Source organism: Callorhinus ursinus, unplaced genomic scaffold (genome assembly GCF_003265705.2).
Source record: "Callorhinus ursinus isolate GAN/ISIS: 27379988/994484 unplaced genomic scaffold, GSC_fseal_2.0 scaffold2, whole genome shotgun sequence".
Classification (NCBI taxonomy): Eukaryota; Metazoa; Chordata; class Mammalia; order Carnivora; family Otariidae; genus Callorhinus; species Callorhinus ursinus.
In genome coordinates, this window is record NW_027397064.1 from 107,518,779 (window position 1) to 107,540,593 (window position 21,815).

General features: G+C 57.3%; 1 protein-coding gene across 15 annotated transcripts in view; it reads right to left on the reverse strand.

Annotated features, from left to right (window-relative positions):
• BIN1 (bridging integrator 1) overlaps positions 1-21,815 on the reverse strand; it is a 55,613-nt gene that overhangs the window by 12,489 nt on the left and 21,309 nt on the right. For 7 of the 15 annotated variants that reach the window (XM_025857746.2, XM_073885331.1, XM_025857668.2 and 4 more), the window contains exons 2-10: positions 15,522-15,602; positions 9,237-9,291; positions 8,900-8,994; positions 8,439-8,534; positions 7,423-7,530; positions 6,507-6,599; positions 2,722-2,807; positions 2,477-2,552; positions 1,047-1,129 (exon numbers count right to left, since the gene is read on the reverse strand). In XM_025857746.2, the coding sequence (XP_025713531.1) occupies positions 1,047-1,129; positions 2,477-2,552; positions 2,722-2,807; positions 6,507-6,599; positions 7,423-7,530; positions 8,439-8,534; positions 8,900-8,994; positions 9,237-9,291; positions 15,522-15,602 (773 nt within the window). Of the gene's footprint in view, positions 1-1,046; positions 1,130-2,476; positions 2,553-2,721; positions 2,808-6,506; positions 6,600-7,422; positions 7,531-8,438; positions 8,535-8,899; positions 8,995-9,236; positions 9,292-15,521; positions 15,603-21,525; positions 21,599-21,815 lie in introns of those variants that run through there. The other 8 variants (XM_025857753.2, XM_073885340.1, XM_025857692.2 and 5 more) reach the window with 3 other exon arrangements.

Sequence of the window (21,815 nt, forward strand, 5' to 3'; positions counted from 1 at the left end):
CTTGCCCTCAGAGCCCCATCGCCCAGTCCTGAGGACCCCACTGGCCTCGGCCCTGGGATGGAGCTGAAAAAATGAGCAAAAGGAGCAGGCCTGAAACTGGGCCTGATGAGCTGGGAAGACTGCCGGCCACCCACCCTGCCTGTGGCTCGGCACACAGGGGCTCTGGGGGCCCACACTGCCAGGAGGGAGCAGTGCGGGGCAGCTGGTTGGTGTGGGGCCTTTATTCCCCACCCCCACCTGCCCCCTGTGGGCCCCTTTCTCTCAGCCACACATATTCAGTCTTATTTTCGGGGAGAAGAGGAGCAGCAACATTCACTGAATACCTTATCAGTCCTAGGTGACTCCCCAGTTGCCCCGGGGCACAGATACACTCAGCAGTTTTACAGAGGGAAGTTAGGGCCGTCCATGCTCTCCACAGTGTGCTGCCACAGGTGTGTGCAAGCCAGGAAGGAAGGGAGATCCCAGACTCGCTATTGTTTCCCCTGAGCCACAGCCAGAGGGCAAGGCACGTCCCCCTCCCTCACGGTTTCCCCTCAGGAAGCAGTAATCTCCCTGCAGCTGGAGGGGCCCTGCCAGGCCAGGCCAGGCGAGGCCAGGCCAGGCCAAAGACAAGAACCAGGATGCTTTCGTGGGTGTGCAGAATGCCACCTTCCAGGGACTTAGGCTTTCCCAGGAGCAGGAGAGGGGAAAGGTAGCACCACCTCCCTTCTCCAGGAGGAAGGCTCACCTCCCAGGTGGCTCTGCCACTAGCACTGAATCATTTAGTTCCTGGGCCCCGGCTGCTCCAGCTCCCCTGGTGGGGGAGCCAGGCCCAGGCTCAGGTCATAGGCAGACGGCCCAGGAGTGCTCCTTCCCTGATGGGACACACCAGAGGAAACTGGGGTGCCCTACCCTGTTCCCCCGAGCACAGAGAGGCCAAACCCCCAGCAGCGGCGGGGCATGGGAGCCTCGCCCTGGCCTGGCAGGAATGTGGGACCCAGGGACCCTGCCCCAGACCACACCTCCCCCCAGCCACCTACAGCCAGAGGGCAGTGGGCGTCACACACCTGGGCTGGGCCTTGACTGTGAAGGTGTTGCTCCCGTGCTGCTTCTCCAGGCTGACCAGCACATCGTTGAGGTTCTGGTTGAGCTGCAGGACAATTGGCAAGTAGGTGGAGAGTGCCTCTGGGGCCACCAAACAGCCCCACTCTCCCCAGTAACATCCCTGCTTCTCCCCAGCCCCTAGCCCCTTCCTTGCACCCCTGTCCCCTACCAGGAATAAGCTTTCCTTACCACATGAGTGGGAACTGGGAACCGCACACCAAACCCAGAAAAACAAAGGGGAAAGATGGAGGAAATGGGCTACATTGCTAATCGTTATTGTTTCGGAGGACTATCTTTTCCCTTCTTTCTATTTGTAGAAATTTCCTAAAATGCCTCACACAGCTTATACTGTTTTTAAATTTTTTTAATTGTTTCTGCAAACTAACTGTTGATTCTAATTGTTAAGGGCATTTTGCCAAGATGTTTTCAGGCCACATTACGACTGCCAGAGATTTCACCAAAAGCACCAAGGCAAGACAAGAGGTTTATCTCATGTACATAGGACATTCTCATTACTGAGAAAATTTCCCTCTTTTGCCTTGGCCACCAGGAAGCTCAGAACTGAATTTTCTTCCTACTTTACATAAATGTTTCCTTCCCCCTGAACACCTCTTTCTGTTTGTTTGGATTTTTTTTTTTAATTTTTCATTAAGTTGTCTCAAATCTTTAAAGGGAGGAAGGAAAAGAAAGGGAAGACCCAAAAGGCAGGAAACCATAGTCAGGGTGGTGACTCAGGGGAGGCCCCAAGCTGCTTTTCCTCCTCCCGCCCTGGGCCTGGAATCCACTACCATCACTTTGTTCCTCTGGGGCCAAGAGACAGAGGAGTTTCTCCAACTCTGCTTTGCAAGTTTAACTACCAGTTAAGTTAAAATTAAAATAACACAACATAGGAATTTGAGCTAATCAGACCCCTTCTTATACCAGATTCTGGCAGATAAAGTAGACATATTTTAATGTCTTAAGAAACATGAGAGAAAAATTGAGAAAATTCCAGTATTTTATTGATTATTTGCCTACGAACTGGGAAAGGGTGCCACGGGTGTCTGACCCGGAGCTCCCTGGGCCAACATTGACAGCTCCAGAGGGCCCGGCTCTGTCCAGGCAGGAGGACTGAACTGGGGACAGAAAGGGGGCAGGGGCCGGGCCTATGGGTCCTGCTCACAGCCCCCCCAGCACTCCCACTGAGGCTAGACACTCTAGAATGGAGAGTTCCTGGAGGGCAGGGCAAGGTGGCGCCTCCCCAGGGCCCAGAGGCGGCACTGTGGTCACTCGCGTGTACCAAACCCCAAGCGGAAAGAGGGAGCTTGGCCGGCCCGTTGCATGCCTCTGCCCCGACCCTTGGCAGCAGAGCACGGCCCAAGGCCTGAGGCCCCCAGGGGTCACCAGGACCTACCTTACTCATCTCCTTGTGGAAGTTTTCCTCCAGGCCCGCAATGCTCTGAAACGTGTTCACATAGAAACCTACACGGCTGAAGGAGGGAGGGAGGGAAGGGAAGGGGCAAAGTGAACACACAGATCAGTGCAGATGGCCCAGGAGAGCCACACACGCACTGATACCCCTCCAACCCTCCCCAGAGACACAAACCGTAGACACCTCGGGCAGCCTCGGGAGGGAGGCTAAGGCTCAGTCCCACTCACCTGTTCCACAGGGATGGCAGCTCTTCCTGCAGATCCACATTCATCTCCTCAAACACTTTCTGGGCTTTGATGAGCTCCTCCTCTGCCTAAAGGGTGGGACTGGTCATTCTCCTCTGCTGGGCCTCTGTCCCAGCCAGCCCAGGCCAGGCCAAGCCCACCCCCCAAGACCTGCTCCCCCTAACCTCCCACCCAGTGCACTGGGACCAGGGCTCTGGGCAAGATGGGGGTGAACCAGATGAGGACACTCAGGGGGCCTTCCCCATGCAGCTTCTTGGCACCTGCAGCCAGGTCTGTAGGGTCTGCTCCAGGAAGGGGAAAGCAGAGCAGCCATGGCTGGAGGGAGAACCCCCCTATCAGACCCAGGTAGGCCAGGAGGGAGATAAGGGGTAAGCAGGGCACAACAAGAAGGCTCGAGACAAGGGGCCCAGGAGCTGGGGCCCAGGAAGGAGACAGATGCAGACCCCAGACCCAGCAGGGCTCTGCCCACTTACATGAGAACCCCTCTCAGGCTAAGCATCAGCCTGCTGCCCAGCTCCCTCAGCCTTGCCCTTGCTGTCCCTGCTTGATATCCCTTTCTCAAAGTGGGTCCTACTCAGCCTCAGCCACCTCTTTGTAGGACATGGCAGCAGTATTTCCTATGCCTACACCTCTCTCCTCGGTGACCTGTCCCCACCAGCCGGAGGCCAGAGGCAGCAGCTCAGGCACATCCAGGAAAGACAGGGGAAAGACGGGGGAGAGGGTAGGGACAGGGGAGGGGGGCGCTAGGCTGCTGGGCAGGATGCCTGTGCTCACCCCCGAAGCCCTCACCCTACCCAGGAGCCAGGTGGCAGGCCCAGCGCCTTCCGGGCCTGCTCACACCCACCAGCAGGTGGTGCTAAGGCCCCATCCCACAACAGAAGACCATAGGGAACAGGGCAGCAGGCTGCGCCCGAGGCAAGGGTAGGGGTGAGTCACAGACCCTGGGCAGAGAAGGGGCTCTACTAGCTCATTTGGAGGGCGCTGCTGGAAACAGTGACTCAGGGGGGTTACTTGGATTCAGGGTCTGAGTCACAACCCAGGAACGTGGCAGGCCCCTCCCCGGAGAACACTTCCCACCAGCATCCTTACATTCTCAGGCCTTCTGGCAAAAGCCGCCAATTGGCCAGAACACCAAACTGCCACAAAGCACATGATTTCCCCAGCCCACCCAGCTGTCCTATCCAGCTTCAGGCACCAGGTCAGCCCCAGTGAGCCTGTACCTCTGCCAGCCCAGCCTCGGTGGTAGGGGTAGGGCTGGAGGAAAGAGGGGCCACCTCGCTCCTGACCACAATTACCTTCACGCTGTCAGAACTTGCTAGAATGAACATAAGCTCCATTCCTAACTTTCTAAAGTCTAATTTAAAAATTAAAAGTAGAGTAGGAAGAAAAAGAAAGAAAAGAAATGTCTGTTTGAACATGCATGCCTTGGGCAGCTCCTGGAGAGGATCAGATCCAGCAGGCCTTCCCTGCCTTACCCCACTGGGCATCCCAGTACCTGAGTGGAGGCCACTAACGTGAGTCTATACAACCCACAAAATGAGAGACTCTTACCACAGGTCTAACCATGAGTGCTGACACTGTCACACACCCAGCTGCCGAGGGTCTGGCTCAAGGCCCATGCTCGCCAGCTCCCATGCCCCCAGAGACCAGCTCAACATCAGCCACCACCCCTACGATGTTGGTCCTAACTCCTCAAAGAACATCCGTGACAATGATGGCGACAATGACACGCAGCTCGTTGCTGTAGGCCAAGCCCTAGTCACACGCCCAGCAATGCTGCAAAGAACAGGGTGGCTCTGTTTTAGTGTTCCTGGAACTCAGGGCCTGTGTCTGTTATTCCCTTTGGGTCCCATTCCTCATATTCTGGCTGTTTCAGAAACACTTGGGGTGGCAGGAAGTAGGGGGAAAGCTGTCCATCGTTGGGCAGGCTTTGCAGCCCCAGTGGCTCGGCTTGATGCTGATGGACACATAGAGCAGGCCAAAACAGTCCCACTTACCAGGCTGCAGGGCACCAGGGTCCTGCAGGCAGGTTTGAGGGGACTGTGGCCGGTGCAGACAGCAGCTCAGAACGAGCCCACAGGCTATGTGGTGCTCGTCAGCTTGAGAGAGCACAGCTTCACCAGGCCACACTCCCTCCCCAAAGTCAAGTCAGCCAGCAGGGCAGTCCCAGGACCCCAGTGCCCCAGCTCACAGCCAGCCAGCTGCCAGGGGAACTCAGAAGGCTCTCCAGCTTCCAGCCAGGCATGAGGCAGGGTGGGGGCAGAAAGAGGATACACTCAAATAAAAACTGCATCCAAATGGGAAAGCCAATTTGGCCAAAAGGCCAAACATCTGCAGTCCAACAACCAAAAATGAGATCATGTGCCTTAGCCTCCCTAGTGGCTCCCCTGAGGTAGGGGTGTGGGGCCCTACCAGCAGGATCCCCCACCCACACCCATCTCAGGAACCCAAAAACAGCCATGGGCACTACCCCCAAGCCCCACAGTCTCTCAGGGGCAACAAAAAATTTCACCTGGTCTCCTGCCAAACCCACTTCAGGGAAAATTATGCAGAAACCCTGGCTCTGGGTCAGTGGCCCCATCCCCCTCCAACCAGAAGTCCTGAACTCTACAGGCAGGGCTGGTGCTCCAGCCTCTAGCTCCTCCCCACCTCCCACAGACCATCTCCCCCAGACTTGGGAGATCCAGGGTCACCCCGGCCTCACGGTGGGGCTGTCACCGACTCCAAAGTCAGCCCCATAACTTTGGCCTACAATAAATCAGGCAGCAAGTCAGGTAAGAAATTGGGCCATGAGCCCATGCTGAGCCCTGAGCTCTCCACATCACAGGCATTCAACATACGTGGGTTGAAGATGATGAAATGAGGAGTTGGCCCAGAAAAAATCGGGCAGCTGCCCAAAGAGAAACCCAACCTTGTGGGTCAGGGCTCCATCGCCTGCCCCCACCTCAGGACCATGAGGGGTTCTGGAGTCCTGTCAGTTTCACTGGAGAGAAAACCGTAAGGCCACCTCTCCCAGAGTGTATCTAGCGGTCCCCAGCCACACTGTGCTCACCCAGAACCCAGCCCGTCCCGAGGGCGGAGGGCTGAGAAGAGTGAAGTATTGCCAGGAAAACAGGATCAGTCAGGAGTTTTGTACAAAGAGCCTCCTCCGAGAAGCCCTCCAGAACCACTCTGGTGCCTAGTTTGCCCTTCATGAAACTCCCAAAGAGCAGACCCTTTAGGCCCCAGGTCTCAGCATCCCAGCCACACTTGAAGAGCCTTGCCGGGGCTCCCTGTCCAGGAGCACCGTGAGGGCCCACAGGTCCCAGGGGTCCCTGTGAGCTGGGGATTTTGCATCTCTGGGCAGGTCTGTCTCTTCAGTAAATTCTGGGTAGCCTCACAGTTTCTATGAGGCTTGAAGGAGAACACATGTCAGGACAGGAGCCCTCAGAGAGGACAAATGGCTCAGAGGCTTTCCCGCATTCCCAGAGGCTAGGATTTCATAGAGTCTCAGGACTACCAGAGACCCGGGCATGAAGCAACAGCCCAGGGCCCTCCCCAGGTTAACCAGAGCCCCAAGCCTCTCTCAGCCCCCACATTTGACCTCAGGTCTCATCTGAAGCAGGAGCTCTCTCAGCAGAGACATTTGTAAATGGCCCTGCCCCCCAACCCAGGAAAGGGACTAAGCCCTCCCCCGCCCTGGGCAGTGCAAGACAGGCGCCCAGCACCAAGGACAGGACAACAGACCAGCAGGCGCGAGCACGTGCAAGGTTAGAAGCCAGTGTCACCTGATTTCGGAGCAGGTTAGTTTGAGCTACGAGATGAGCTTGCAGTTTGCCTTGGCACCACTGGGGGGCAGCTTTCTCAAGCAGCGAGACAGGCTGGGGGTGGGGAGGGGAGGTCAAGGCAAAGGAGAGTGGAAAAACAGGAGGGAGATGGGGAGAGAGAAACAAAGACACAGATATTAAACACCAAGTCCAAACGTCTCAAATGCAATGACAGACAAGCTGGCCACCCCTCCAGGGGGCCAGCCCCCCAGCAGGTAAAGGCCCCTTGAGGCTAAAAGAATTAAAGGGAGCCCTGGGCAAGGGGCAGAGAAAGGGGTGAACTCCAACTGCAAAGCAAAATGTGAGAGTCGTTAGCACGGGCAGAGGGGCTCAGCAAGCTTGGTCCTGCCCCGGGGTGGGCTGGGGAGAGGGGAGCCACCCTCAGCCCCTCACTTGTGGACAGCGTGACCAGCTCAAGCCCTGTGCCCTGAGGCTTGTTCCAGCGGAGACAGGGTCACATCGGATCCCATGACAGAATTCCACTCAGAGCACGCCAGGTCGGGTGGGGCCGTTCCAGTGAAACCCAAGCCAGGCCTGTTCTCATCCTGGAAAGTGGCCTCAGAGCAGGGCGGAGGGCCCAGGGCCCAGGGCAAGCACCACAGAATAGGCAGGAAGTGGACCCTCACCCAGGTGCCCACAGAGGCCTTTCCCTCACCTGCCATGATCCCAGCAGTATCCCTCACCCCGCTTACCACCTGGGACTAGTCACCAGCTGTAAACCCATCTGCAAGTGGGGTTGATGATTCCTGCCCCAGGGGAGCAGTGATAACCAACAGTGCAAAAGGGTGCAGTGAGTACAGCACAAGAAGAAGGCCCCTCCAGGGGACTTGGGTACCCCCCTTTAGGCTCTCCCCCAACCCTGCCCTCCAGCCCTTACCTTGGCAATTTTGGCTTCATCCTTCTTTTTGGCAGTTTGAAGGGACTCGTAATGGTGCCGGGCACTGTCATAGTCCACCAGCTTCCGCCCTCGCTTGGCAATGCGTGACTGAGGACAGACGGAGGTGAGGGGGTTGCTGGGATGCTGACCCAGGCTGGGCTCAGAGAAACTGGGCTGTGGGCACTGGGAGCTGGATGAAGCCAAAGGGCCCAGGGCAGTCGACCCCAGGCTCAAGAAGTGCATCTAATGCATGCTTGAAACACTTCGTCCAACATTTCTGGGGGCAAAGAGCTCACCCCTTCAAGGCGACCCATGCCCTCAGGGGGTCCTTTCTTAAACAGAGATCAAACCACTGTCTTTAATATTCAGCCATTTTTGCCAGTACAAACCAGCCAGTACTGTGTGTGACAAGCCTCTCCCTCCTGGACCCCAGGCTTCTCTACTGGTAGGCTACCACCATTGGCCTCCCTTGCCCACTCCCCATAAGGCATCTCGAGGAGCCTGGGGCATCCGCATTGGGTGGCCACGGGGGCCAGCATGGAGTCCAACCCCCAGGGGGTCAGGTCCAGCACAACAGTCACCACCTCGCCTCAATACCTCTGCCTCCATGTCTGAAGCACCTGGGGCCCACTGGCTGCAGTGGAGGGCACCTATCAGGCACCCATGCTCAGGCCTTACATCCCCTTAATATACCTTATACAACCTATAGTCACTCCACAGTGACGTGGCCACACAGACATACATGCACCATGGGGTCTCTTCCCCAAGTCCGGAGACCCAAAGCCCTCAGCTCAGAAAGGCCCAGGTCTAGGGGCTGGTGGGCTGGCCTCAGAGGGATCAGCCCTAGAGGGATGAATTGCCAGGTGAGGGAGATGCCAGCCTTCAGGGCAGAGTCACCTCAGTGCCTGAGCCAGCCCAAGGCTGACCCCTTCCCCCCACCCTTCTATCCCCACTTCAACTCCCCTGCACAGGCTACCCGGCCGGAGCAGGACAGATCTACAAAGAGTGCCTCTCACCTTGATGTCAGGGAACTGGCCCAGGTATGTGTCCATGGTCAGCAGCGCCTGGTCCACCAGCTTCTGATGGTAATCCAGCCAGAGGAGGTCATTGTTCTGAAGGAGGTGAGAGCTCATGAGTATACGGCCCCGGGGAGCTGGGCCACACCAAGTCCCCTGCTCTCTCCTCCCAGAGACCTGGGGTTCACAGCCCAGAGGCTTCTCAGAACCTCAGGTCCCTTGGCTGTAAAATGAGGGTAGTAACTCCTGCCCTCTAGCCTCTCCCAGGGCAAGTATAAGGGACAGATAAGCCCAGGGCTGGTAGGGTCAGGAGGGGAGGTGACTTGCCCAAGGGCACACAGCATGTGAAAGCCCGAAAACCAGAAGGGCTTGTCCCAGAGGGCAAGGCAGGGCGGAATGGGTCTGAGGCTGAAACCAGAGGGCCCTCTGGGAAGGACCGAGGTCACCTGCCTCACGCTCACCTCAGCTATCTTGTTTGCTTCATCCCTGCCAGGCCAGTCGGGCTCGTACACCTCCTGCAGACATTCATTCAGTTTCTTGGAGGCCTCGTGCATGGCTGTGGGGCAGAAGGGCCGTGCTGCAGCCAGGGCCAGGGAGGGACGTGGGTGGGGGCAGGGGAGGGACAGGGAGGGTCACCCTTGCCCCCACCTCCGAAGGCCCCACTGTCAGCACTTACCGCTCCACCACAAACCCTGGTCCCCATCCCAGCTCTGCCCCCATCAGCTTCATGTGGCAAAGGCCCCTAAGTGTCCCATGAAGCCCACTACCCAGACCAGGTCTGCCCTGCCTGCCCCTCACCCTTGACTGAGGCCAGGTAGGTCCGGAGATCCTTCTGCAGTCGAGTGCCCTCAGTCTGCAAAGAGAAAGCCAAGGCCAGGATGAGGGCCCGGGGCACACGCTGTACCCGACCCTGTCCTTCCTGCACTCCCGTGTGGACAAACACAGGCTGCTCCTGACGGCAGCCCTAGATCCACTGTCTTCATCAGGGCAGGTGTGAGAAGACAAGACATGAGCAACAGCTCCTGGGCATGGCCTGGCCCAGAGCGCCCCTCGGAGCCGGCAGCTACTGTCTCTCTGGCTGCAAATGCATACTGAGCATCCAGTACTTCTCAGCACCATCCCTGCCTCAGGAGCCCTGTGCGCCATGGGGTATTCCTCCTGGTTTGTCAGCACCTGTCTCTTCCAGGCAGTCTTCTCAGCTCTGTAAAGAAGGCAGGAAAGTAGAGACCCCTCCACCCTAAACAAGGCACCGGGGGGCACAGGCTGAATGACACGCATGATGCAGCACACATGTACAAAGGGACTGGCGTACGTATCAGGCGTGCCCCTGCACAACCACGGACCAAAGGACCAATGAGCACAGAACACGGGAGTGGAACACCCAGCACCTTGCCCCGAAAGCTTAGGCCAGCACACTCCCACTGCATGGTGCCAGGGACAGAGGATGGCCCTGGAAGGGCCAGGGTAAGTAGGCTGTGGAAAGTGGAAGGAAATGGCTTAGCCAGGATGCACAGAAGCAGGGGGTCATGCTCACGACTCTCAGGACACTGGCCCAGCCAAGAGGGAGGATGTAGGATGTAAGAGGAAAAGATTGACCAGGGGACTGGACCAGACAGTGAAGGCCCTGAGCTGGGGAGGCAGCCCCAGGGACTTGCTGAGACAGCAGGACCAGCAGAGAGGATGGACTCATAGGCAAAACCTCCAGTTCCTCTGGATTATCAATGCCACACAAGGCAGGAGCAGGAAAACTGAGCCCCAGGTGAGAGGGGGTGAACAGGCTGAGGCAACAGGTGAGGTGAGCACCAACAGTGAGATGCTGGAGTTTCCAGAAACCACGTGCAAAAGGGTCTCAGAGAGCACACTGGCTTTGGGGTTAGGAAAACCCACCCAACTCTGGCCCTCACTAGACATATAGCCCTAAGCAAGTGACCAAACCTCTCTGAGCTTTGGTCTCTTCATCTGTCAGCTGGGATGAATGACCCCTGCCTGGCAGACCACCAGCTAGTGTGTGCTCAGGAAGAACAGCCTAAGTGGCCAGGCGTCTAGCCTTGAAGGCCAGCTCCAAGAGGTGGGCTTTATGCTGAGGATGGTGATGTGGGGCAGTGGGGGGACCTGAGGAGAGAGAGCTTCTGGAGGGCCAAGGATGGCAGTGCCAGAAGCTGGCTTCTTTGGGGGATGAGCACACTCCTGGCATCTCCCTGCCTTATGCTGCTCACATCTCGGCAACACCCTTGTTTTGTGTTCCCTTGCCCTGGTGGAGGGTTAGACAGACAGACCCACAAGCAGCCACAGTCCCACTCCTGGCCTGCCTGGCACCTCTGCAGGAGATGAAAAGTGGTCTCCACTCCAGCTGAGGGAAAGCAGGGACACAACCAGCCTTCTAGGTGCACCCCAGGCACCCTCAAACCTCTCCAACCCCCCCAAACAGGCTCTCCCTCCTCATAGCCAGGGCCTGCTCTTCCCCTCCCAGTGTGCTCAGAGCATCACATACCACCTGTCCAGTGGGGCTGGCTCTTTCCCTGCATCCACCTCCATAGCATCACTGTCCCCACCTGACAAACGAGGGAGCTGAGAGGTTCAGTGACTTGCCCAGTGCAACACAGACTGGTAGAACTGGTGAGAACCCCCACAGCCTGGGCACTCAGGCCCTCCAGGGAGCTGCCTGTTTATCATGACGGGTGCTTCCAGAAGACAACAGAGGTGTCATGCAGGGAGGGTTCCAAGGCAGTGCATAAGATGTACAATTAGAAAAAAACAAAGAAACAAGGGGTGGTGGGAAAAAAAAAAAAAAAACCCTCTCCAAAATTCCTTCAATCCCCACAGACCACAGATAGCCTAGAGAACCCTGGCCACACGGAATTCTGAGGAACTTCAAAGATGGAGGCCTGCTGATTAAAGATTAAAGGCCAATCCACAGCATCCTAATCTCTCTGGAATTCCATCAGGGATCAGATGTGGGCCTTGTGCGACTGGGAATGGGGAAGGGCCCATCCCACTCTTGATGCTTTGGTGATGGAGATGAGGATTCAAACGTGTTCATGACTCGAGGCTATTGCATTCATCTGATGCCACAGAATCTTCCAGACTCAGTTTCTCTTCCTGCCAAGCCTCTGTCATCTCACTCCCCTCTCCACCATCCTGCGAGCGCCTGTCTACTCTGCACCCTGAGGAAGGAGTCTCCCAAGGGGCGGGTTGCTGTGCTTGCCTGGGCCTCAGGCAGTACCAGGGCCCCTTGTGCTTCCCGAACAAGGCCACGCTGTGAGCAGGCACACTGGGCACAGATGTGCAAGGGGCTACCCAGAGCTCTGCCTCACATGTGCCAACTGCAGCTGGGCCCCTAAGCCACACTCCCCAGTCAGTCCCCAGGATCAGGCACAGCCCTCCCCCATGCAGCTGCCTCCTGCAGGGCAGCGCCCAGTCAGGCCAGCACAGAACCTGTGTGTTTGCTCCCAAACTGGCTCCCTTGGCCCTCAGATAGGACACCTGAGAAACAACTCTCTGGAGGTTCCTAGGGCTTTAACACACTCCTTGAAGAGCAGCTGAGGGAAGAATGAAGTTCTGGAGCACAGTCCCTTCAGCCTGCTCTCCTGGCTCTGGACTCAGGAGTCTGGAAGGACACCACAACCCAGTACCAACACCTAGTGAAAATCCACAGGGGTGGCTTGGCCAGCACCCCACATCCCTGCTGCACCTTCCTGCAAAGTGTGCTCCCTGCCTCCCCTGACATCAGCCCCCATCAGTGGTCTGAAGACCCAAGCCCTCATCTTCCCAGTGGGTCTAAGCGGCAGGGACATCCCTCCTGCAGGACTCCCTCTGGCCCCAGCTGACTTGTACCCCTCTGCAGTCCATTCCAAAGGATCTTCACGCAATAGCCAGGGATGCCCTCTTTGAGCAGAGCAGGCCCTAAGAACAAGAAGGAACCCAACCTGCCCCACCTTAGCAACAGACAAGCAATAATGAGCCCTGGGGTGCAAGATACAGGTGGTCCCAGGGGGAAGAGCTTGGCCCACTCACCTCCCCCCTCCACTACCCCCCAGCTCAGGTTCAACTCAGGCCTTCCTGGGAGCTATCCTGGGTCCTCTGAGTGGGCCAAGCTGTTTCTCAGTGCAGGGACAGAGGGCAGAAGTGCCAAGACAGGTGCTGAGTGGACCCAGGAAGGGCTATGAAACCTGTCCCTTGTGATAGCCGGCGACAGCAAGGTGACGTACGCCCTCACCTAGGGCACCTGTAGGAAGGGGTAGGAGATTTGCTTCCTTGAAGCCCATATCCCCTGCCAGCCTAGTCCCCGACTAGCATGGGGCCCACTGCGCTTGGTGTTCAAAGATAAAGAGCAGGAGAACACTCAGCTTCCAGACTTCACACACTCAGCCTCCACCCCACCTTTCCCAGGGTCGCCCAAGCCCAGGTCTCCAGACACCCCTACACACCCATCAAATCCAGAACCACCTGGCTGCCTTAACCCCCAAGAGAGGGTTACCCAAGTCTTAAATGAGACCTCAAATCTACCCCTTCTTACTTGGCCCCTGAAAAACCAGCCACCCCACCTAACCTGAAGGCAGACAGAGCCCCAGCTCAAGTGCCCACCCCATGTCCACCTCCAGGGAGCCACCAGCACTGACTATCTTCAGCACTGGCCTCACTGCCTGTCCCCTCTGCCCAAGGATCACTGAGTGACTCCTTGTCCAGAGCCAGGGCCCAGAGGGGGTGACTCTGAGGGACAAAAGTGGACAGTAACGCTCTGGCCCCAGCACTGGGGCCAGGCCACAGGGAACTTCAGCTCCCAGACGTGTACTTTGCTCGCCTTCCGCCAAACAGCCCAGCTGATGGGGCAGCCCCATCACCCCCACCCAGCTCAGGAGCTGCCCTAATCTTTCTCCCCAGCCCAGCCAGTCATCCTCAGGACTGCGGCTCGGCTCCAGAGAGCCGACCTGAGAGTAGACAGATCTGGACACCACACACTGTGTGTCCTTGGAAAAGTCACTTAACCCCACTGAGCTTCAAGTACCTCCTCTATAAAATGAAGAGACTATCAGCATCCACCTCAGGAACGCAAGGTTCAGGTCTGTAAAACACAAGCAGTACCTAGTCTAGAGTAGGGACTCTAGAAACAGTGATTCCCTAAAAGACTTTCAGAGCATCCCATAACCTGAGGAAACCAGCTGAGTAGGGGACGTACCCCAGGGGCTTTCAGCAGAAAGAGTCAGAAGCAAAGACTTCAGTCTTCTTGTCCAAGCCTCCATTTTGCAAAACTGACACCCAGGGAGCAGGGGCTCTCCCAGGGCCACAGGGGCAGTAGATGGCTCTGACATGGCACATACCCGGGCCTTGAAACACCTCCCATTCATGGCCTGGGGGACAAGCAGCCATGAGCGCTCCCATCCCTGCCCTAAGGAGCCTCTCCACTGAGCTCCTCTGGCAGGCGAAAGTGGACTTGGCCCTGGAGACTTTCCCAGCTGCTCTCCGCACCCCTCTCTTCAATCGTGCATCCGCCCAACCCCAGGCGCTCTCCCATCATGTCCCCAGGCCCTCTCCCATCATGTCCCCTACCCCCTGGCCCTCTCCCAGAATGCTCCCTGGGCCTCTCCCAGCTTGCCCCCTGGCCCTTTCCCAGCATGCTCCCCAGTCCTCTGCCAGCATGCCCCCCACTCTCACCCAGCATGCTCCCTACTCTCCCAGCATGCCCCTCAGGCCTCTCCTAGCATACCTCCCACTCTCTCCCAGCATGCTCCCCTACTCTCTCCCAGCATGGCCCATGGGCCTCTCCTAGCATACCCTCCTCCCTCTCCCAGCATGCTCCCCAGCTCCCAGCTCCTGGCCAGTGGACTGTCAAAGTTCTCCAAAGAAAGCCCCCTCCCCCAGGTTTAATTCCAGCTGCAGAGGTATTGGTGGGCACCTTCAGTGCTTTCAGAGGGCTCAGGCATAAACGAGGAGTAGGGAGAGGCCTGGTCCTTCCCAGCCCCAAGTCTGGGCCTATTTGGCCCCTTTCCGAGCACAGCTTAGACCGTGACCCCACCCCCCATGCCCATTCCCATTCCTTGTGGCCCCTGCTGGCCTCCATCCCCATCTGCTCTCACTGGGGGCCGGCCTGCAGAAGGCACAGGGCCATGGCCCAGCTCTCCCTCACTCCCTGCCACCAGGCCCTTCCCAGAGAGGGGAGGACCACCAGGGCCGTCTCATTCCTCATTCCTCCCTTCTATACCTTCAGATACAGCCACAGAAATGGCTAATTCTAGGGGCACCTGGGTGGCCCCGTAGGTTAAGCGTCTGACTCTTGATCTCAGCTCAGGTCTTGATCGCAGGGTCACGGAAAAAAAAAGTGGCCAATTTTAGACTTAGCAGATTTATGTGAGGGAAAAGGTTTCAGGGACATCCCAGTTAAGGTATTCAGGGTCCTTCAGTCAGGAAGTCCTCCCTTGTATCTAACCACTGCCCCCAGGCTGCCAATCTGATTAAGTCCCTTCTGTCACTGGTCTCTGAACTGTCTAAAGGAACTTGGTAAGGGTGCCATTGCAATCTTTGGAACCAAACAAGTATGGATCTAAATCTACTCCCAAAGCAGGATGGCCTTAGGCAAATTACCCAACTTCTCTAGCCTCAACTTCTTCATCTATCAAAGGGGAACGATGATACTGGATACCTTATAGGGCTATTGGGAGGCATCCATAGGCCATGCTCAGCAGGTGCTCAAATCAGATCCTGTCTGCTCTGCTCCCACAGTAAACTCTGCAAACACCACTCTCCTCACAAGAAGCTTCTTTAGCTCCCACTTGCCTTGACATTTGAGGTTTTCCAGAGTCTGGCCCACTCCCCCACAACCCCTACCGCCCCCCCCAACCTGCCCCAGGCCTTCATATGCCTTATCAAAGACCTAATGATACCCCCAGCCCTCCCTCCTATTGCCCTTGGTCCATGCCCAGAGCCAGTGCTCCCTCTTCAAGGAAGTCTTCCGTGACTTTGCCAGCCCACACTGGCCCCTTCTCCCAGCTCTCTAACTCCACAAACTCAGCTCTTGACATTTTTTACCTGGCAGCCTCACTTCCACTTTGCACAAGCTCCCTAAGGCCAAAGGCCACCCACACTCACCAGCTGCTTGTTGAAATTCTGGACACACTGTTCAAACTGCTCATCCTTTGTCTCATCCGCCTTTCCCAGTTTCTGGAGGACCTGCCAAGGCAGCGGGAGAAGGGAAGCATTACCATGAGAAAGAGGGTGGCCAAACCAAGAGTGCCCAATCACCAATACCACAGATGGCTTCCCACCCCAGCCAGCGTCCTGGGGGCCCACAGCCAGCATCACGCAGCCCAGGGCACTGGGACCATCAGAAGGTTTCGTGGCTGCTGTGATCCCCAAAAGCAACCCTGAGTCCACCAAGTCTTGAGACCTCCTCATCCTGTACAGGCCAACCGGAGGAGCTTAGTTCAGGCTTGCTGGAGTGATTGAAACCAGGAGGAGGGGGATACCCTCAAAGACAGCTTGAGGGGTCAGGCACCCCTCCTTGCTGATCTCACACTGCACCCCTGGGGGCTCCACCCCAACCCTGGTGGCTAAAAAGTGAGCTGAGCACAAGAGGGCCCAGGTAAGGGCAGCCCCACCGACCCACATGACTCCATTTCCTGGACCCAAGACTCAGGAATACCAGAGGGAGGAGCAGAGCAGCCCTGAGCAGGAGGTAACCACCCCAGGACACGGAAGGCAGCGAGCGGCGGCCAGGGGTCAGGCTCTTCATGTCACTGGGAGCCAGCACGCAATCTGACTAGATTTTCAGATGTGACCTGCTCCCTTCTCTACAGCCCAGAGGGCCAAGCTGGGCCCCCTCCTGGCACTCACACTCACACACACACACAGGTTCACAGCTACCTGCTCTACCCCCAACTAGACATCTCAGAGGCAGACTCTCCCCCTGATGAGTCACAGCTGTGATTTCTCAGCTGTGTGGGGAGAGTGGGAGGGGAGGGCAGAGGTGGGGAGAGGGCTGGGTAGTGGCAGAGAGACCCAGGGCCAGAAGAGGGGAAAGACTTGGAAAAGGGAGCTGGATTAGGAGCCTGAGAGGAAGTATGATGGGAGGGTGGAGGCGAGGAAGGGCAAGGGCAACAGGGGAGGGGAGGGCAGGCAAAGAGAAAGAGAGATAGGGTGCAGAAAGGGGAAGCTGGGGCGCCTGGGTGGCTCAGTCGTCGAGCGTCTGCCTTCAGCTCAGGCCATGATCCCCGGGTCCTGGGATCGAGCCGGACATCAGGCTCCTTGCTCAGCGGGGAGCCTGCTTCTCCCTCTCCCACTCCCCCTGCTTGTGTTCCTACTTTCTCTCTCTGTCAAATAAATAAATAAAATCTTTAAAAAAAAAAGAAAAAGAAAAGAAAAGAAAAGAAAAGAAAAAAAGAAAGAAGAAAGAAAGAAAGAAAGAAAGAAAGAAAGAAAGAAAGAAAGAAAGAAAGAAAGAAAGGGGAAGCTGAGGCAGTGGTGGGGTGGGTTTGCCGGAAGAGGGGTAGGCAGAGACCAAGATGGAGAGAGAGAGTCCCACTTACAGCACCTCCTTAGGACGCAGAAGGACAGCACTGAGATGTTCAGCAGAGGCAGTGGCCAAAGCCCAACAAGAAGGAGAAGGAAAGAGCACCTGGGTGGCTCACTCGGTTAAACATCTGCCTTCGGCTCAGATCGTGATCCCGGGATCCTGGGATTGAGCCCCGCATCGGGTTCCCTGCTCACTGGGGAGTCTGCTTCTCTCCCTCCCTCTGCCTCTCCCCCATGCTCATGCTCTCTCTCTCTCTCTCTCTCTCTCTCTCAAATAAATAAATAAAATGTAAAAAAAAAAAAAAAAAAAAAAAGGAATAAGAAAGGTGGCAGTGGGTGGGGGTGGCAGGCGGAGGGAAAATCGGCAGCCTGAACCGAGGGATGCCCTGTCCCAGAACAGAGAGCCCGGACCCTTCCCAGCCCTGACTGGTCCTAGGATGGCCTAGGCTGCCTGCTGCACCATCTTCAGCAGGTTCGGGGGCCACAGCCAGGCCCGTCGGCTCTCAGACCTTCTCTCAGCATGTTCATTTAGCCACCTCACCAAGTGCCGGCTCTGTGCACAGCCATGGGCCCCTCTGCTGGGGTAGCAGACATCAATTGGACATGGATCCAGACAGAGGGAAGCACACGGCACTGCAGGAGCCTGGGGCGGAGAGCCCATACAGCCTGGGCAATCAGAGAAGACTTCCTAGGGGAAGGGGCAGCTCAATAGCTGGGAGAGCATGCAGCAAAGGCGAGGAGACCAGAGAGATGTGAGGTACGTTACCAGGGAATTTCAAATAGCTTGAGGGGACCATAAGTCACAGAGGATGGTGAGGGAAGATATACGCAGCAGGAGGAGCAGGGGTAGGCATGGGAGAGGAGCCCGCCAACAACTTTGCGCTGCAATGGTCACAGCACAGTTTATTGGGCAAGTGCAGCTGCAGGCCAAGGGTTGAGACTGAGGTGAGAGGCAAAAAGCAAAACAAAACCACCATGAGCAAGAAAATCAGCACTTCCTGCCAGCCACGGGCTCCCCCCTCACCTCCCCCTTGGCAACCATACCCAGCTGGTCCCGTGGAAACGGGGTGGAGCTGTGGAGGCGCCTGGCCCACTCTGCATGGAGCTTGAGTGGGTGACTCACCCCACTATCAGACGCCAGCCCCTTGGCCCCATCACCTCCAAAGACAGAAGTGGAACACCAGGTGGAAAAGAACTTCCAGAAGTCAACAGAGGCCACTGGAGTGGGCAAGAGGCTCCCAGGAAGCAGGATCAAGGCCTGGTCGGGCCTCAAGACAGGAGGACTGGGAAGTGGCCCCATCCACCCCCTTCCTCTCTTCTCCCTGAGGAGATGTACGCAGTCAGCAAAAAGTCCCTAATCCCAGTCCTGCCACCAGAGCACCCGAGGGCTCCAAGCCCCCAGATCTGCACCCAGACACGCACACCTGGCCCCGGTTCCCCAACCGGGTGATGTGCTCCACCAGGGAGATCGTCAGGCCAGCCACAGCGAGCCAGGCCCAGCAGTGAGAAGACACTGGGAAAGGGGACTTTCTCTCTGAGCCTCAAGGGCATTGTCTGGTCACCCACCCACCCATCTGAGCCAAGACTCAGATGACACCCCCGTGAAGCTGCCCCTGCCCTCTCTCTCCCCAACACACCCCAGAGCACTTAGGGCCGGGGACCTGCTCTCCTCACTACTCCGTAATGTGCCCATGCGTCTGCCTCTGGTTCTGCCCCAGCCATATGAAAAGTGTGAGGTCACAGACGGTGTCCAGCCTTTTTCCATGTTCCCAGCTCCTGCAGAGGGCTGGGGACAGGCCCGACACACCGCTTGCTCTTGGTGGCTGCTGGCTAATCTAAGCTGTGAGCTGTGAGGACAGAATCAAGACCTTGAACAAAACATCCCATCTCCCAGACGAAGGATCCTCTTCTGCAAAATGGAAAGGTTGTGCACAGAAGGTACCCAGCCTGACACATGGCCAGAAAGCTCACCGTGAAAGGTCACCCTTAAAACTAGGGTTAGAGCGGGCGCCTGCGTGGCTCAGTCGTTAAGCATCTGCCTTCAGCTCAGGTCATGATCCCGGGGTCCTGGGATCGAGTCCCACATCGGGCTCCCTGCTCCACGGGAAGCCTGCTTCTCTCTCTCTCCCACTCCCCCTGCTTGTGTTCCCTCTCTCGCTGTCTCTCTCTCTCTCTGTTGAAAAATAAATAAAATCTTAAAAAAAAAAAAAAAAAACTAGGGTTAGAGCTAGCACTCACATTAATCTGAGGTCTGGTCTTGGGTGACATGGGCCTGAAGAGGCAGTGTGCAGGGGAGTGACCAGCACAGGAAAGTGGGCCAGGATCCCGGCTCCGCATGACCTCAGGCTAACTGCTTAACCTCTCCGCACCTCAAACGGTAACCACCGGTAACCACCGTGTGGCCAAGGCTTGAGAAAATGTGCGGGAGTGCGTGCTGGCCTTGGCCTCGTTAATCCTCACTGTACCCACCCCCCATTCTATAGATGACAGAAGGAGGGCACACAGTCTGGGTCCCCGACCTCAAGGCACTGCTGGAATGGCTACTAGGGGGAGAAACAAGCTGGGCGTGCCTGCCTCAAAGAGGCACCAGGACAAAATTCAGTCCAGTAAGATCCCACAACCTCCCGCTACTAGCTTCCTTTTGTCCACCCTATGTAACTGGAACCCCTGCCTGATCAGCTGCTGGCGAGCCCCAGACCATGATCAATCCCCTCCCCACCACCTGAAAGCTATTCAGCCATGCTGCCATCTGTCCCCATCCCCAGGAGAGGCCCCAAGGCTGCACTCTTCAGCCCCCACCAGTGCCTTCACCCTAGGACACACATGCATGCACTCAGCCCTCTACTCAGCAAGAGGGAAGCTGTGGCCATGGCCATGGGCCTCAGCGGCACCGGTGCTCCACCCCTTCAATACACGGTTAGTGGGGCTTCCTTGTGCCAAGCTCACACACAGACCACTGAGAGCAGCAGGGGGACTCTGGGTGTCCAGAGGAGCCAGCTCCCCGGGGGGCTCAGAGAATGCAGGACAGCCAAGGTGGTTTCAAAGGATAAGCAGGAGTCAGGTGGGCAGGAGGGCCTGGTGGCCGAGAGGCAGGATTCCCACTGTCTGTCCAGGGTTATGTAGGGGGAGGGCCCCAGGCACTCTGGTGTCACACACACTTACACACTTGTCACACATGTCTCCCTTTGTAATAAACACAGGGAGCCTCTCTGACAATGGGACAGAGGACAGGTGCACAGGCCCTGCCACACCTTGGTGTTAGCCCAGGGGGAAGGAGTAGGGACGGTTCAGCAGCCCAGCGGCCAGCAGTCCAGAAAGCCTCGTCGGTGCCACCCCTTCTCAACACGTCCTCAGCCCAGCCAGATAGCAGTGGTGCCCATCTGCCTCAGAAGGGACAGTCCGGGGCAGGGCAGGGCCGGGCAGCTGGTGGCAGAAACAAACCCGCTTCTGACAGCATCCACACTTCAGCCTCACTGAGCCTGGGCCGTGACCCGGGGCCAGCAGCCCCTCCCTGAGCAGGGTAGGAGACTCACCAGGGCTCAGGGGGAGCTTCAGAGGAGGGAGGTGCCCCTTCCCCAGCCTCTCTGCTGTGACCTTTCTCACAGCCCAGAGCATCCCACTCCCATGGCCCATATGGGGAGTCCTGCCAAACCCTCACCTGTCCTCCTCCCAGCCAGCAAATGACCCCTGGGACAAGGCGCCTGTGTCTCTGCAGTCACACTTGCATGACCACCAACCCCAGAGGAACAGGAAGGTCTCTGGGGGCCAGGCTTGTTTGAACTAGGAGCAGTTGATCACTTACTACTCACGGAGCACTGAACAAAGCACTTTACAGTCACCAAGCACTCCCTCTTACAGGTGAGCGTCTTCACCTGCATGTGACAGATGGCAGGTGAGTACAGATAAATCAGGACACATAGCCTAAGGTCTTACACTCAGGAGTAAGCTCTGAGCTTCTCTGCCACTCCCAGACCCCAAAACTGGAGGAGGGGCACCCAGTAGGCCTTACCGAGCACAAGGCACTCCAGCCCAGCAGATACAGTGTGGATAAGCATGTCTGCAGGCACTCACCCAATGGGCTGACAGTGGGTGGCCCTGCTTGGAGCCCTGAACTCAGGGCAATCCCCTCCCAGGGGCTCTAACCTCTCCTTCCTCCAGAGAGGGACCGGGTTCTCCTGCATTGAGGGGACACACACTCACATCTGAATGGCATGGCACAGGGCAGGAGTGCTTTCTAGGACCCAAGGCTGGGGAACAGAGCCAAGTCCAGGGGCCCAGGAGGGAAGCCCAAGGGAGGCAGGGCCCATGTTCCCAGTCAGCCCTGGTCCCCAGGCTCTGGGCCAGACAGGAAAGCTAAGGGCTCCTCCAGCAACTATAGCACCCCTTGACATGGCTGCTGCAGAGGCATCTCACACAGCCAGCCAAGATGGGGACCCACTCACACCAGCCCCCGAACATTCCCAGAACCCCAACCCCCCCACACACACACACACTCACACACACAAGCGGTGGGGAGGGGCCTCATCCAGCTCCCCTCCAAGGACCCACCGCACAGCTGCTGAGACCCCCATCAGACCTTCACCTTTCTCATCATCTCCTCCCGGCACCTGCCTGGCCGCTGCCTCTGACAGGGTTGGTGGCGAAGTGAGCTGTACCCGGGGGGCTGGGCGTTGCCACCTCACTGCTTCCTCCCAGGAGAGCTTGCGGTCCGGGGGACCACAGCAACAGGATGCACGTCCTCGAACCTCACACACACCTCCCAGACAGGCAGGACAGGCAGACCGACAGACAGATGGGCAGGCAGGTTTTCCCACAGATCACTCAGCACACACAGCTGGGCCCTCTTCTGAGGGAGACACTCCAAGAGGCGAA